The sequence below is a fragment of the Ammospiza caudacuta genome, chromosome 10 (assembly GCF_027887145.1).
Source record: "Ammospiza caudacuta isolate bAmmCau1 chromosome 10, bAmmCau1.pri, whole genome shotgun sequence".
NCBI lineage: Eukaryota > Metazoa > Chordata > Aves > Passeriformes > Passerellidae > Ammospiza > Ammospiza caudacuta.
Genome location: NC_080602.1, coordinates 19,989,682 through 20,003,778, shown reverse-complemented (window position 1 = coordinate 20,003,778; position 14,097 = coordinate 19,989,682). Strand labels below are relative to the sequence as shown.

The 14,097-nt window shown below is 42.5% G+C and overlaps 1 protein-coding gene across 4 annotated transcripts in view; it reads left to right on the top strand.

Annotated features, from left to right (window-relative positions):
- ARNT2 (aryl hydrocarbon receptor nuclear translocator 2) overlaps positions 1-14,097 on the top strand; it is a 95,080-nt gene that overhangs the window by 35,578 nt on the left and 45,405 nt on the right. For all 4 annotated transcript variants that reach the window (XM_058811181.1, XM_058811179.1, XM_058811182.1 and 1 more), the window contains 2 exons: positions 375-588; positions 2,414-2,627. In XM_058811181.1, coding sequence (XP_058667164.1) covers positions 375-588; positions 2,414-2,627 — 428 coding nt within the window. The remainder of the gene's footprint in view (positions 1-374; positions 589-2,413; positions 2,628-14,097) is intronic.

Genomic DNA, 14,097 nt, shown 5'->3' with positions numbered 1-14,097 from the left:
AGCTGAGAGATGCACCACAGCAAATCTGGGAGTTTGACTGAAGTTGGCAGATGTTAGCTCCTCACATATTTCAACTTCATTTTTGTCCTTAAACCAAAGGAGATTAAACTGGTTAAGAGATTAAGGCCACAAGCCAATAAATAGAAATACAGGTTCTTTTCACAGCTATGGGCAAATCATATTTATCTGTCTGTGGCCTGGATTTTCTGTCTGTAAATGGAGGGATAACAGGGTTGGCTTTGTAAAACACTTTGCTCTCCCAGGGTGCAAACAGCAAAACAAGTGTGAAGCACTATGATTCATTACCTCCAGTTGAGATTCTTACACTGCTCACGTCTCTTTCCTGTTGCTTTGGTGTTTCTTTAAATGCTCAGGGAGAATCACAGTGAGATTGAGAGGCGCAGGAGGAACAAGATGACCCAGTACATCACGGAGCTGTCGGACATGGTGCCCACGTGCAGCGCCCTGGCTCGCAAGCCCGACAAGCTGACCATCCTTCGCATGGCTGTTTCCCACATGAAATCCATGAGGGGCACTGGAAACAAATCTACTGATGGAGCTTACAAGCCTTCCTTTCTTACAGAACAGGTAGAATTTACAAAAGTGTTGGTTTTCCCTGGTTTTTTTGGTGTTAAAAGGTGTAGAGCCTTGATCCTTCATTGTAGTGTAGCTGCTGGTACCAGTTACGTATCCAAGGTGTGAATACAGACAGGTTTTTGTGACTGTTTGGACTTGATCTTAACACTATGACAGATCTTTCTTTTTGGAGAAGCAAATTGGCATTCTTACCATTGAGATATGTCCATCTGAAAAACAAGTACTCACTGCTTCACAGAAAGGAATTTTCACCTTCAGATCTGTCTTCTTCCCATCCAAACAGAGATTCTCTAAAATAAGTAAAAATTAGTCTGGAAAGACCTGCCTCTCTCTCTGGGGATTAGAGGAAGGTTGAAAACATAATTTAGTTTTAATGTTGGAGTTCCCAGCAGCTGAACTGGACAGAGATGAATCCCATCTCTACTGGCTGAGGTACTTCTTGGTTGCGTTTTTGATAGAAGAAGGAAGATGCACCCAGTGCTTGAAGGAAAACTTTGTTTATTGAGCACATTGAAAATTCCTACCACCTCCATTGTTTGCGAAGTCCTATGGGTGTAGTGTTCATTTTTGTGGTCTGAAGTGATTTAAGCACTTACACATGGAAGTGATGGCTGGAGGCAATACTTATTTCTCTTAGATAAACAGCAGCTGCTGCTGACCCCTCAGTGCTCACGACTGCTTATTCCAGCTCTCCTGGAGTGTGTTTCTGAAGGGACTGTGCCATTCTGCTGGTGGCACACTCTAGTCACTTCTCATTGCAATTTTTTTTTAAATCTTGCAGAATTACAAAATTTGCTTTCATCTTTTTTAATAATGTGCAAAGCTGATTATACTATCTTCAGTATAGTGTGGCCAGGTGTGCTATGAGGTTTTTTGTTCAGTCAGTAGTTCAGGATCAATGTGCTTTCTCTATAACAAAGCAGCAGAAGTTGATAATCTGTTGAGTGTTTCTTGAGATGAGTTATCCATTTCTTAATAGTTAGCCAGATTTTTATCCTCACCTTAATTAGCTAATACCTACCACTGGCACACCAACCCTGCTGAGCTGTCCCACCTGCAATGAGACTCGGTGTTTGAGTTCCAGGTGCAGGATCTTAGCAAGCTCTGGTGGTTACTGTAGCCACCAAGGGCTGTTCCAGCTTCTTTTGCAGGAATTGGAGTGGTAGTTGTCATCCTTTGCCATGAGAGGGTTTCAAGCTCTGTTAAGGAAAGGGAGTATTTCTGGGTGATGCTGAGGCTTCACACTCACAGCTGGAAAACCTCCAGAACCTTCTTGTGTAGTGGCTCAGGGCCCTTAATGGAAGAAGAGGCTGGGGATTCTTTCCTCATTCCCATTACACTTTCTGCCTTTTATCTCGTGACTGTTTAATTTACAAACAGAGCTCATCCTGAGCAGGGCCGGGGAGAACCAAAGTCTTATTGCTTTCCTTCCAACTAAATTATTCAGAACTTTTAATTAAGGGATGAATTTGCCAAGAGTTAGAGCTGTTCATTTCCTCTGTTTGTACTCTGAAATACCTTTTTATTTTTTAATGTTAGATGCCTGTCACAGATTATGCAGTGAGTATTAGTTGTTTATTTTCCTTAAGTGCATGGAGATCACCAGAGGAAAGGCAATAACAGAAAATAAAACGTTGTTTGTTATTGAGATGGGCAATTTATGCCTTGCTTCAAGTTTGGTTGTATTGTGAAAATTTTTGTCTTGGTTTTGATCAGCTCGTAAGATCACAAGAAAACAATATTTTCTGACAGTGACAGATGTTATATTTAATTCCCTTTCCTCGCTGGCATTCTAATCAAATCCTTTCTTTGGAAGGAACTGAAGCACCTTATCCTGGAGGCTGCAGATGGGTTCCTGTTTGTGGTTGCAGCTGAGACGGGCAGAGTGATCTACGTGTCGGACTCGGTGACTCCCGTGCTGAACCAGCCGCAGTCGGAGTGGTTTGGCAGCACTTTGTACGAGCAGGTTCACCCAGATGATGTGGAAAAGCTGCGAGAGCAACTGTGTACATCTGAAAACTCCATGACAGGTCAGAAGTGGCTGATGTGTGCTTCTGGGTGTTCAGGATCCCTGGAGAGCTTTTCCTGACAGTCAGAGTGCCAGGTGTAAAAATCTGGTTGAAGTGAAACTTGGCTACATTAAATTGTGTTTTCTTGCAGGCAGTACAGTAGTGCAAATCTTCTTTTGAGTGATTGCATTTTGCTTCCTATTCATTGACTTCAGTCAAACCACCTTCATGTAGCTCTGCTTTCAAACTCTGGTTTGGAATCTGGATTGTTCTTAGGCTTGGTCTGGAAATCAAGATTGTTTTCATTTCATCCTCAATGAACTTGTGAGTTCTTGACAAGTATGTGTTTCTTTGGGGCAGTGTTTAACTTGAAGTCAAAAATCATACTTCAGACTTTTCTGTTTTCATACAAGTTCCGTGTGGTTTGCTAATTGGAATCTTGAAGGGAGAAAATCCAGTGTTTGGCAACTAAAAATATACTGGATTTTAATCATGGGGCTCCTGTGCAGCAGTGTAAGTTACCTGAAAGTTGATTACCTATCATGTTGCATGTAAAACTAAACCATACTCATATCTACAACTCTGACTTTTACAGTTATTCATGCTCAAAGCTGCCAATAGGAACCTACCTTGTCTTTAATAGGATATGTGTATGGTAGAGCTGTGAGAATTATCTAAATCGTGTTGTAACTCAAACTTGGAAAGGAGGGAACTTCTCTTTTTATTCTTCACGTATTATGTTTATAGCTGAAGGAAAAAAGGTAGGGGATAATATTCAAAAAACCCCTGATCCTTGCAGAAGTCGTAATTTCGCTTTGCTTTAGTCGTTAAGATTTCTGACCTGGTTTGCTGGAAGTTTTGTTGGGTTTCATAACTCAAAGGACAGCAATCCAGTTTTGAGTGAACCTGCACACTGTTTACAGCTTCCATGTCAAAACAGTGCCAAATTCATGATTTCCTGTGGTTTGAATGTGATGTGGTTTTGGCAGAGCTTTCGTGTATTCAAATGGGAAGCTCAAAGCAAAATTCTGTGGTAAAACTCCAGATGGAAAGAAACCAAGTGAGCAGTTAGGGGAACCTGTGCAGGGCAAAACAGCTGAGTTTCATGCCACGAGACTTGCAAAAGAGCACAACCTCTGTTTTTATTATGTAGCCTGTAGTACATTTTAACATTCATACCATCTTGTCCAAGAAGCAATTACTCCAGTGACTCAGTGAACAGTCATGTTTTGACTTCCAAAAGTGCTCAGTTATGGGACTTAACCTGCTCAAACCAGAGCTGGACTAGACAAATGCAGAGTACTTCTGAAAACCCAACTCTGTACTTTTTCCAGCCTTAGCTATGGGCTTTTCTTCTGCACTGGATTGATCTGTTGCCAGTGGAAAGAGAAGTTCAATAGTATTTATAGAGCTAAATCTTTTCCCTGCCTGAATCTTTTGGCGTTGTCAGATTGACACAGAAGGCCTGTAAATCTGGTGTACATGGACAGCTGAACATTTGCCCAGCATGAGCAAAGCAGGGTTGCCTGCTCAGCTTTTTAAATACTTTTGTTTTAAAGGTGTGGCTGGTGAAGTACAGTAATTTTGTTTACAAGTAGTTCTGTCAGTTTGTGGAGCATACAAATCGCCAGAAAGTTCTAGATTTGTTAAACTTGTATTTCTTCCACTCCACAAGATACTGTAAAACAAGAGAAGCAGTCTTCTATAAGGACTGTCAGTGCAGCCTCAATTTGTTTATAAACATCAGGCACCATCATTCTTGCTCCTTTGAGATACCTTTCTAGGAGAAAGGTGATTCTAGAGTCCATTCAGCCAGTTACACTTCCCTTGCTGTAGCACAGGCCATATGGACAGCAGCAGCTTTGTTACAAGTACTGAATGAAATCTTGCAGTGACCTGAAATAATATGTGCCTTAGTGACATTTTAAAAGATGTCAAGGAGGCAAATGCATTTCCTCTAATTTGGTGTTTATTAAACCAAGTTTTCCTTGGCTTTCCAAAGGCATGTTTCGTGCAGAACAAAGGGCAATGTAGAGCTTGAAAGTGATGGAAACCACAAGCTGCATCTAGTGTTTTTTGCTCAGACTGAAGTTCACTTCAGGCAGTAAGAACATCCTCATCTCATAGTGACGTCTGGCTGTTGAGCACAGGATCTGCTTAGGGAAAAGATTTTCAAATGAAAGTTCTGATTTTTAATTTTGCTCTCTTCCTCATTTTCTCAGGGTCCATTTTCTCAATGCTCTAACCTCCCCCTTCAGCCCTTGAGCTGGGAAAGCAGTGACAGCATTTTGACTCAGGAGAAACTTCACTTGCCCTGCAGCAGATCCGAGCAGTGTCCTTTGGTTGTAATTGTCTTGTTACAAGTGCTGATCATTAGTGTGGTGTTGCTGGGAGTTTCCCAGCACCTCTTAGCAGTCCTGCTACCCAGAGATGCTGTTCCAGACCCTGAGAACTTGGGAGGCTGCCACTGCCAGTGGGGAGGGACAGAGAACAAGCCAGTGGAGGAAGCAGGCTCCTGCTCACATTTCTGCCCCCAGGAATAAGGCTGGGACTGGGGCTGTGCTCACATGAGCATTTCTTTGGCAGTCACACAGCTTATGCAATCCTCACCTCATTTCACCCTCTCCTCCTTTGGCATTTCTGTGGTACTTACATATGAGTCACATCAAGGGGTTGACCTGCTGAAAGCTAAACTCAGCTAAAACCCCTTAGTTTTGGTAGAGACAACTCTTTGGCCCACCTGATCATGGGGTTTCTCAAACTCTTCTGAGTGCTAACACCAAGGAGAAGCAGAAAGTGAATAGTTAGAAGACAGGACTTCAGGAGCTGTAAAATATGTGTTAAATTGTAGTGTCTGTTAACCATGACCTCAACCACGTGGTGTGTTTGGGGAGTTAATTGCTTGCTCTTCCTTGAAATTTTAGGATATGGGAAAGGATGGATAGTTTGTATTTAATTTTGTGTCCTTGGAGACTTTATTCCCTGGAAATAGAACAATTGTCTGCTTGTTTATTGTGCATTAATTGCTAACACATTGTAGCAACAGGAAAGCTGAACTGTGCAGTGTATGAACAGTTAGAAATTATCTAGAAAAGAGCAGCTGAGCCGTGATGATGGCAAAAAATTGAGCTCCCAATTTTTTTATGTGCGTCATGTGCGTGATTAATCAGAATGGGGCAGATATTCAGAGTGATAATTCATTTTCCCTCTTTGTTCTTGAAAATCTGCAGATGTCAAAATAAATCACTTCAAATATGATGAAGATCAGATCCCACGGGAGGATCCATTAGCAAAGAGCTCTTTGTGGTCAGGGTGCACTGGTGGAGCTTGGGGCATGTTGGGTTCAGGTGCAGGCTCAGTCCCAGTGCAAGTGAGACCCTCTCAGCTGCAGACAGCAAATATCTAATGGTACAAGGAACAGACAGAGCTTAGAATTAAGTGTAGAGCAAAGCCACTTTTGAAGAATTCCTCTGCTACATTAGCTTTCCAAAAAATGACTGAGCGAGTACTGTAGTAGACTGTCCTTCTGTTAAAATGCAGTGCTCCAGAGCACTTTGCAAGACTGATTTCTACAAATCTAATTCTCCATAAGTAGTTCATGAAAGAAGAGAGTGATGAGCACAGACAACTCTGTATGGTTGCCTGGAAATATTCCCAGTGATTCCATGATGTGTCTGAGATGTAAGATCCCCGTTCCTGCACCCAGCATCTCCAGTGGTGCAAATGGGAAACACCCAGGTTTGTTACCTTCAATCCTGGGCTGCAGGCAGCACAGCACATAGAAATTAGCTATAACATCTCCCTTCAGCCCCAGCCTCTGTGCCTGGAGAGGCAGGGAGCAGCATTTGCCATCCCACCCATGACACAAAGGCTCCCCAGGACAGCTGGGTTCCCCAGGAGTCCTTGCTGAACTGTTATGGGGTGCTGAAAGTGCAGAGCAGTGAAAATTATGAGAACCAGAACTTCTACAGCTTTCATTTTCAAGTGATTTAAAAATGACTAAGTCACTTCACTTGCTAGCTGACAAAGATTAGTTGAGGTTACTTCTGGACAGAACTTGTATGCCAAGTTTAGTCTTGGCAAGATCTTTTATTGCCATATTTTTTAAGTGCGACAAAGTAGAACTTGATGATGGAAATGGTGACTGACCAAGCAAAAGTCGAGCTGATAGGCATCTCTTGAGAAGAAAAAAGCATCGTGTGACAATTTTCTGTGGTTTGTGTATATTGTGGAAGCATCACTCCATGCTATACAAGCACAGATTTGGTCTGGGGAGCCTGACTCACAGAACCTTCTGATAGCATGTTGTCTTGCAGTGATGATTTCAGCTTAGGCAGTTTTCTGTCCAGCTGCAAACCCTTGTTACCAAGCAGTTTGTAGTCACAGCCACAAAATCCAGATGTTGCAAATAGAGTAAAATTGTAAAAATGAGAAAACTGTTCAGTTTGAAAGAGGGAAGGGCCAGAGACCAGGGGCTCACCAGTGGAGAGGCAGAGTAAGGCATTCTTCAGCACTGAACAGATGATAAATAACCATGTGAAAGAGAAAATTTGGGATAACTTTTCTCCTCAGCACATAATCTGACTGAAAATCAGTGCAGGATTTTTTGTGCTGTGAGCTGCCTTATGCTGCCATGTCTGTTTTCCAGCTCTGATTTCTGCATGATCTTTCTTAGAAGGAAGAGGATGGTTCTCATATTGACAGCCAGCCAAGTGAATGCAAATGTGTTTTGAACTCTGACTGTCCCTGAATTATTTAGAACTCCAGCTGATACAGAGAAGAGCTGAATGAGACTCCCACTTGGCTTCACATATAAAATTCTCCAGAGAAATTCAAAGACTGAGTTGAGCCATGACAAGAAACACAGTCCTGGCAAATGCAATCCAGTTCTGCCTTAAACGTCATCATCAGTAATAGTAAAACTCATATTTAATGGAAAAGTAATATATTATCAAAACAATGTATGGGTTGAGTTCTGCACTCTGTTGGCAAACCACTGTATTAGTTTCTCCACATCCACTTTAAAATTGGATCAGCCTATTTATTTTAAAAAAATGGGGTAAAAATGTCTATTGCAGGTATTTGTGCCAAAAGTTCTATACCAAAAATATATTGTCAGAAGGTCTGTCTTTTGTAGACATTAAGATACTTTTCAAAGATTGATACTTTTCTACTCAGAGACTCAGAGCTCTTAATACTCTCTGGGAAAAAAAAATGAAAAGAAATAAAAAATCTTTTTTTTCGGGGAAGCATATTTTTGCTGAGACAGTTGACTAAACAAGAAGCTGTCGTAGAGCTCCCTTGGGACTTTGTTCTGTAGTCTTTGGTTCTGAAGAGCACATTTGTCAGAGGTTTATGCATCAGAAAGGTACTCTGCGTGTGAAGGGCTGTTTCAACTGACAGCACTTGATTTCTTTATTTATTTTTTTTTTTACTTCTGTCTGTGAGCTCTTTTAAGTACATGAACCCTAAAGAGCCATCTGTCTGTGAAACGTGCCCAGCCCAGCAGATTGGAAAGTCAGAGAACAGAGAATTAAAACCAGATCCCTGCATTTTTGATTTTAACATCTTAGTACAGGGTGACTGACCGAGTAAGACTGTTGCCTCTGGGCAGGTAGGGGAATGAGTTGTATAATATTTTGTTTATAGAGATTTAATAGCTACTTGTGCTTTTTATCCCAGGATACAAGAGAGGTTTTCACTGAATGTCCATGAAGCATCACAACAAGCAGGCACCCAGTAAACAACACGCCAGAGCTGGTGGGATGGGGAGGAAAGTTTCCATAGACATGATATGTCCTGAATTCTTTTATGTCTCTGCAGAACTGTCCAAGACTTGACTCAGTTTTTTATGGGATTTTCCACCCACCCACACATACCCACACAGCCCCCACTTTATTCCTTGGAGGGTTGGAGGCTGGAGACAGCTGTGTCAGGATTATTGTACCTGCAGTGGAAGGTAACAGAGATTTCTGAAAATAGATGCTTCAACACTGTGGTGGCCCTGAAAAAGAAGGAGCAATTCTTGAAACATACTGCCATGTATAGAATGTATATGAGTGGTTGATGTGGACAGCATATTTCGGGTTCCAGTCTGTTTTCACTGTAGAAAAAGCCCATTTTGGCAAGGCATCTTTTTGTCTTTTAAGTGTGAAATCTGGAAAGAGATTCGCCTTGTTGTTGACAACTACCAAATCATCATGTGATACCTGTTTTTCAGTGGAGTTATGTGGTCCCACTGGCATTGCTGAGAGTGAAGAGGATGTTTCAGATGTGAGACTTTCCATCCACAGCGGCCCACTGCTGTGCTGTTGTTCCAGAGAAAAAGACCTGCCCATATTTTTGTAGACTGCTTGTTCTCATGGCAGGAAGGTCACAGTGCCAGCCAGTGATGGCCTTAGAACTTGGGCAGTGCCAAGCATAGGAATTTGTGGATTTTCAGCTTCAGTCTGTTTAGCCTGCAGGATTTTTACATGCAGGATGGAGGAAATTAATGTCCTGCTTCTTCCATCCCCATTCTGTTTGCAAGTAAATGATTTAGGGCAGGAAAAGAGGAAGTTGTGACTGTAGGGCATCCTAGAGTGCCATTCCTGCCCTTTGGCACACTTGAGAGTAACACAGAAATAAGAGGAAACAGTCTGCTCTCAAAAAAATGGTACTTTCAAATGATCATATTTTAAATGTATGGTACATTTAATCTCTCAAACATTCCAAGATAATTTTGTTTCCCTTTGGTCTTTAGGACTGTTTCTGGGGGGGAAAGGAAAAATCCCAGATGCTGGGAGAAGCCAACTATGTATAAAGCAGTTCAAAAGCAGCTCTTACACAAACACAGTGACCCAGTGGTCTCCCTGCTGCTGACACATTCCATTTGGGTGGATAGTACTGGAAGAAAAAACAGTGATAATAAATTGCATTTTTTAAAAATTACTTTGGTAATCATAATGGTGGTTTAAAGATGTCAGTACATGTTTTTACCAAAACAAGGAAACAACTTTAGCCTAGTACTCCTGAGACAAACTTGCTATACCTGATTAGCATTAGGGAATGCTTTTAGGGTGAATTTTCAGGTGTTTGGACATGCACGTGCAAGTGGGTTTTGTGGCTGCTGTTTCTATTCAGTCTTCACCTTGAATTTCCCATTTGGAAACTGCTGCATTCTTGGGTCTGTTATCACAGATGTTGGACTGGATCACTTTCACTTGCTGGGTTTCAAGGGTGGTGGGTACTTCTTTAATGTTCAATATTTGTTCAACCTCCTCTGTTTTGTTAAACACGATGAGATATATGGAGTTAGTGGGGGTTTCCCCCCTTTCAAAAATACTGGAGTTTTACAAATACCTGAACAACTTCCTTGGTTAACACATTGGCAGTAAAACAGTCCAAGTGTGCCTGGAGGGTTTTGGCACTGGCAAACCTTCAACCCTCTCAGGTTCTTCAGTGCTTTGATGGCAGCAGCTGCTGGGAGAATGCAGCTTTAACATCTGCCTTGTGGAACAGGAGCTTTCACCGTTGTGTTGTCTCAGTGAAGTCAATACAAGGCACTGAAGTATTTTATTGTTGGTGATGAGCTGTAGCAGCAGCAGCCTAGGGAGGTGTGGGGAGGAGGGATGCCTTGTGTGTAGGAATATTCCACCCATAAAATTGGTTTATCCCGTGCTGCTGTCATCTCTCCATCCTTAGCTGAGGCTCAGCTCTGTGGCAGCAAAGACAGCACTTCTTGGTCTTTGGTCCTGCCCTGGCATCCCAGAGCTTGCTGAAACCACAGCTCCCTCTGGCTCCTCTCTGGTGCCCTGCTTGGAGCTGTGTGGAGGGAAAAGCCTCCCATGTGGCAGCTCACAACCAGTGGGAACATGGTCCATGGGCAGAGTTCTTTAGTTTGATCTGTTTTATTGCAGTCCCTGGGATGTGAACTTATGTCTCCAAATATTCTTCCTTCTATTTTTTTAGCGTGGAGACTTTTGCATGTGATTTTTTTGTATGTCTGGAGTCTTCAAAAAAAAAGAATTAAAACCTATAGTGGATGTTTTGCCACACACACTTTATTTTAATTGAACTAAAGAAGTAGACTGTAAAAAAAACCAGACAGCATCTTTGAGCCTTTTTCTCCTCCCTCTCTTTCCCTTCTCATGTGTTTAAATTTAATTCTGTCCACAGCAATGGATCTTACAAGGTCATCTTGTGGTCATTGTTTCCTCAAATAGTGTGTCACCACAGCCAGATTTCAGACAATACTAGAATTTACTAACAAAGCATAAATCCCAGTTCCTTGAGTTTGGTAATGAAGTACAAATAATATAGAATGCCAGGAGCTGAAGCTTTTTTGGCAAAAGGGCTGTTCAGTAAAGCTTCTTGTTGAGCATCCAAGTGAAGCAAATAGATTAGTTTAGAAGCTACTTACAACGTTTGTGTATTGATTTATTATGCAGCTGTGAATGGTAAAAGAATAAATCACGTATTTCAGTGTTGTTTTGGATAGCTGTTCTGCCCTAGGAGTATCTGCTGATGGTGCTTTGGAGTTTGTGGGGTTTCCATCCCTTTTTCTAGAAAGTCCAGCTCTCTTTTGAGGAGCTGTTTGTACAGGTGTTACTGTGATAGTTTTCTCAGTCTTTCCTTCAGGTACATCTGATATTTGTCACAGAAGGGCTACCCCAAGTGCCCAAATCATGGAGCCATGAACTTTGCCATAGGTACTTGTTTTGGGAATGAAAACACCTGCAGAGATCACAGGTAGATGCTGTGTATTTATGTCTACAGATCTGTATGGGCCTCAGTAAGCTATTTTACTTAATATTCTGAATGTGCCCCATACTTTCAGTAACCATTCTTGAGAGGTCAAAATACATTTGGTTAAAGTGTTTTATGGGTTGGTTTTTTGAGGGTTTTTTTTTGTGTGTTATAACTTAACTTTCAACATATGCTTTGAATTATTTGCTCCAGTTTCAAGTCCAGTTTTTCCAGGTCCATCAGCAAAGAGACTTGCATGTGATCTGTAACACTATCCCTTCCCTTCAGATAGTCCCTGAAAATTAACTGAATAGCAAGGCTCCAAAAGCCCACATAGTTTCTTTTTTAATTTAATTAAAATGATGCATATTTGCCCAACACTGTGGAGAATGACATGATGCAGACTGGTTAGTCAAACATGAAGGCAGGCACAGCAGGGACCTTTCAGCCTTGTGAGCTTTTGTAATAACAAGTTGTATTAAGCAAACAACTGTGTAGCATGAGGGGTTTCTTATTGAAAAACATGAGGGGGTGAGAAAGCTTTTCAATTTCCCCCTTGTGGGTCAGTGTCTCCAGTTGGTAAGTAGGGACCAGACAGATATTTAAAAATAGGTGCATTTCAATTGCATTACTTATTTTTTATTTTTTTTTAACTTTGCTGTTGATTGGTTCAACTCTTCATTCTATTGTAGGAATGTCATAACTTGACTCTAATGCTTATACAACGCCTTTTGCAATTAGATGATGTAAACCTTAACATATTTAGAGAGGTTCAAGTAATCCCCCTGAGAAGCTAGGCCAGTGAGGAGAGCGAGCTTTGATGGTTTATATTTATAACCATGGAATGGTTTTGCTTGGAAAGGACCTTGGAGTCTCATTCCATGCTCCCCCCCTGCCATGGGCTGGGTCACCTTCCACGAGACCAAGTTTCTCAGAGCTCCATCCAACATTTCCAGGGAAGGAGCATCCACAGCTTCTCTGGGCAACCTGTGCCAGGGCCTTGCCACATTCAGAGGGAAGAGTTTCTTCCTCATGTCTAATCTAAACCTGCCCTTCTTCAGCCTAAGGCCATTTATCATTGTCCTTTTATTCCATGCTCTTGTAGAAAATCTCTCTCCATCTGTCTTGGAGGCTCCCTTCAGACACTGGAAGGGGCTCTAAGGTCACCCCAGAGCCTCCTTGTTTGCAGGATGGACAATTCACTCTCCCAGCCTCTCTTCATAGCAAAGGTGCTCCTGCCCTCTGAGCATCTTCGTGGCCTTTGGGCTAATTTGTTTTATACTAATATATCCTGAGGCTACTACTGCATGTAAGTAGGACATTCAGCCTGTAGTCTTCTCTTGGAAGCATAAATTTCAGCTGATTGTGCCCTGTTAAGCATATAGGTGTCATGAGATTTATATGGATTTACTGAGAATACTGTGCATTATATTGTTGAGTATTTTTATCTACAGCCACAGCATTTTGAGAACTCTTGTCAGTCATGTGAGCTTGGACCCTGTTCCTCTGCTTCTGACTGACTGCAGGCAGGAGAAATCATTCATTTGGGTTCACTGTCCTCACCTTTAAAATAACAGTAAAGGTGTCAAAGTCCTCTGGAAGCTGCTGGGATGTCTGCTAACAGCAAATCCATGCTCCAAGCCAGTTATTTATTTTCTATGTCAGTACATTTATTTATCAGTGTATTGCACTGTAGTGGTGTATGCAGTGGGGTAGGGCTATGGGGCTGCTTCCTGCTGCAGGATAAAACAAACACATGAGGCCAGGGAAGCCCCAGCCTGGGGGATCTAAAGCAGTCTCATAACATTTGGGTGGAAGGCAGTGCCAGCTTTGGAACAGGAGCCAAAGAGCAATAGCAACTGCATTTTATCCCTGCCATCCCACAAATTTCTTGGTTGGTATGTGTGCAGCATGATCACAGCTGGGAAGTCCTGTGTGGTCCCTGGTGCAGTTCCAGGCTGTGTGAGCTGACTGATTTTACACTTCTGCTGTGTTCTCAAGGGATATTTGTACAGCAGTGTCCCCTTGGCTTCATTCTTGTGGAGAATTTACCAAGCACAAAATCCCGTGTGGCAGAGGAGAGGTGTAGGTGGTGTGCTGCTGTACAGCAGGCTGGTAGGGTGCAATCCCATGTCGGCAGGTCCCATCCTCTGCACAGTCAGGCCAGCTGGGAAGCAAGAGTGGGAAGTATATGTGCAGGGACCTTATTTCCACCTGCAGTGCTTCTTGGTCCTTGAAGCTTCTGAAAGGACCATAATTTTAATATCATAGAAGATTTAGGTTGCATCAAGCGCCTCCACATGACAGGAGCATGTCCATTTCTGTCATTGTCCCCCCAGCTCACCCCTGCCACGTCCTCAGTTTGCTGTAAGCCAGGGATGGAGTGGTGGCTCTGGTCCGTAAAGGCTGTGGTACCTGTAAGAGGTGACCTGTGCTACCAGACACCTTCCAGGCAGAGCCGGGGGCTCCTGCACCACAGGGGAGGCAGTCTGAGAACAGACCATTCACCCTCTGACAGATGGGAAGCAGGAATGTTACAGTAAAGAGCAGCTTAGTGAGTATTGCCTTGGGAGCTGCACTGTGACCTTGATGTGAGCAAGAGAGGCAGGCTCTAAAAATCAGCACAGGTTCTGGGTGCACTGGGTAATGATGCCAGTCTGGTGCTTCTGCCCTTAGTTTGTAATTTTAAGTCGGGATGGTGTTAATTTCACCTGTGTTTTAAATATTGACGCTGTTCCTGTTGCTCATGGGTTTGCTTTCCTCT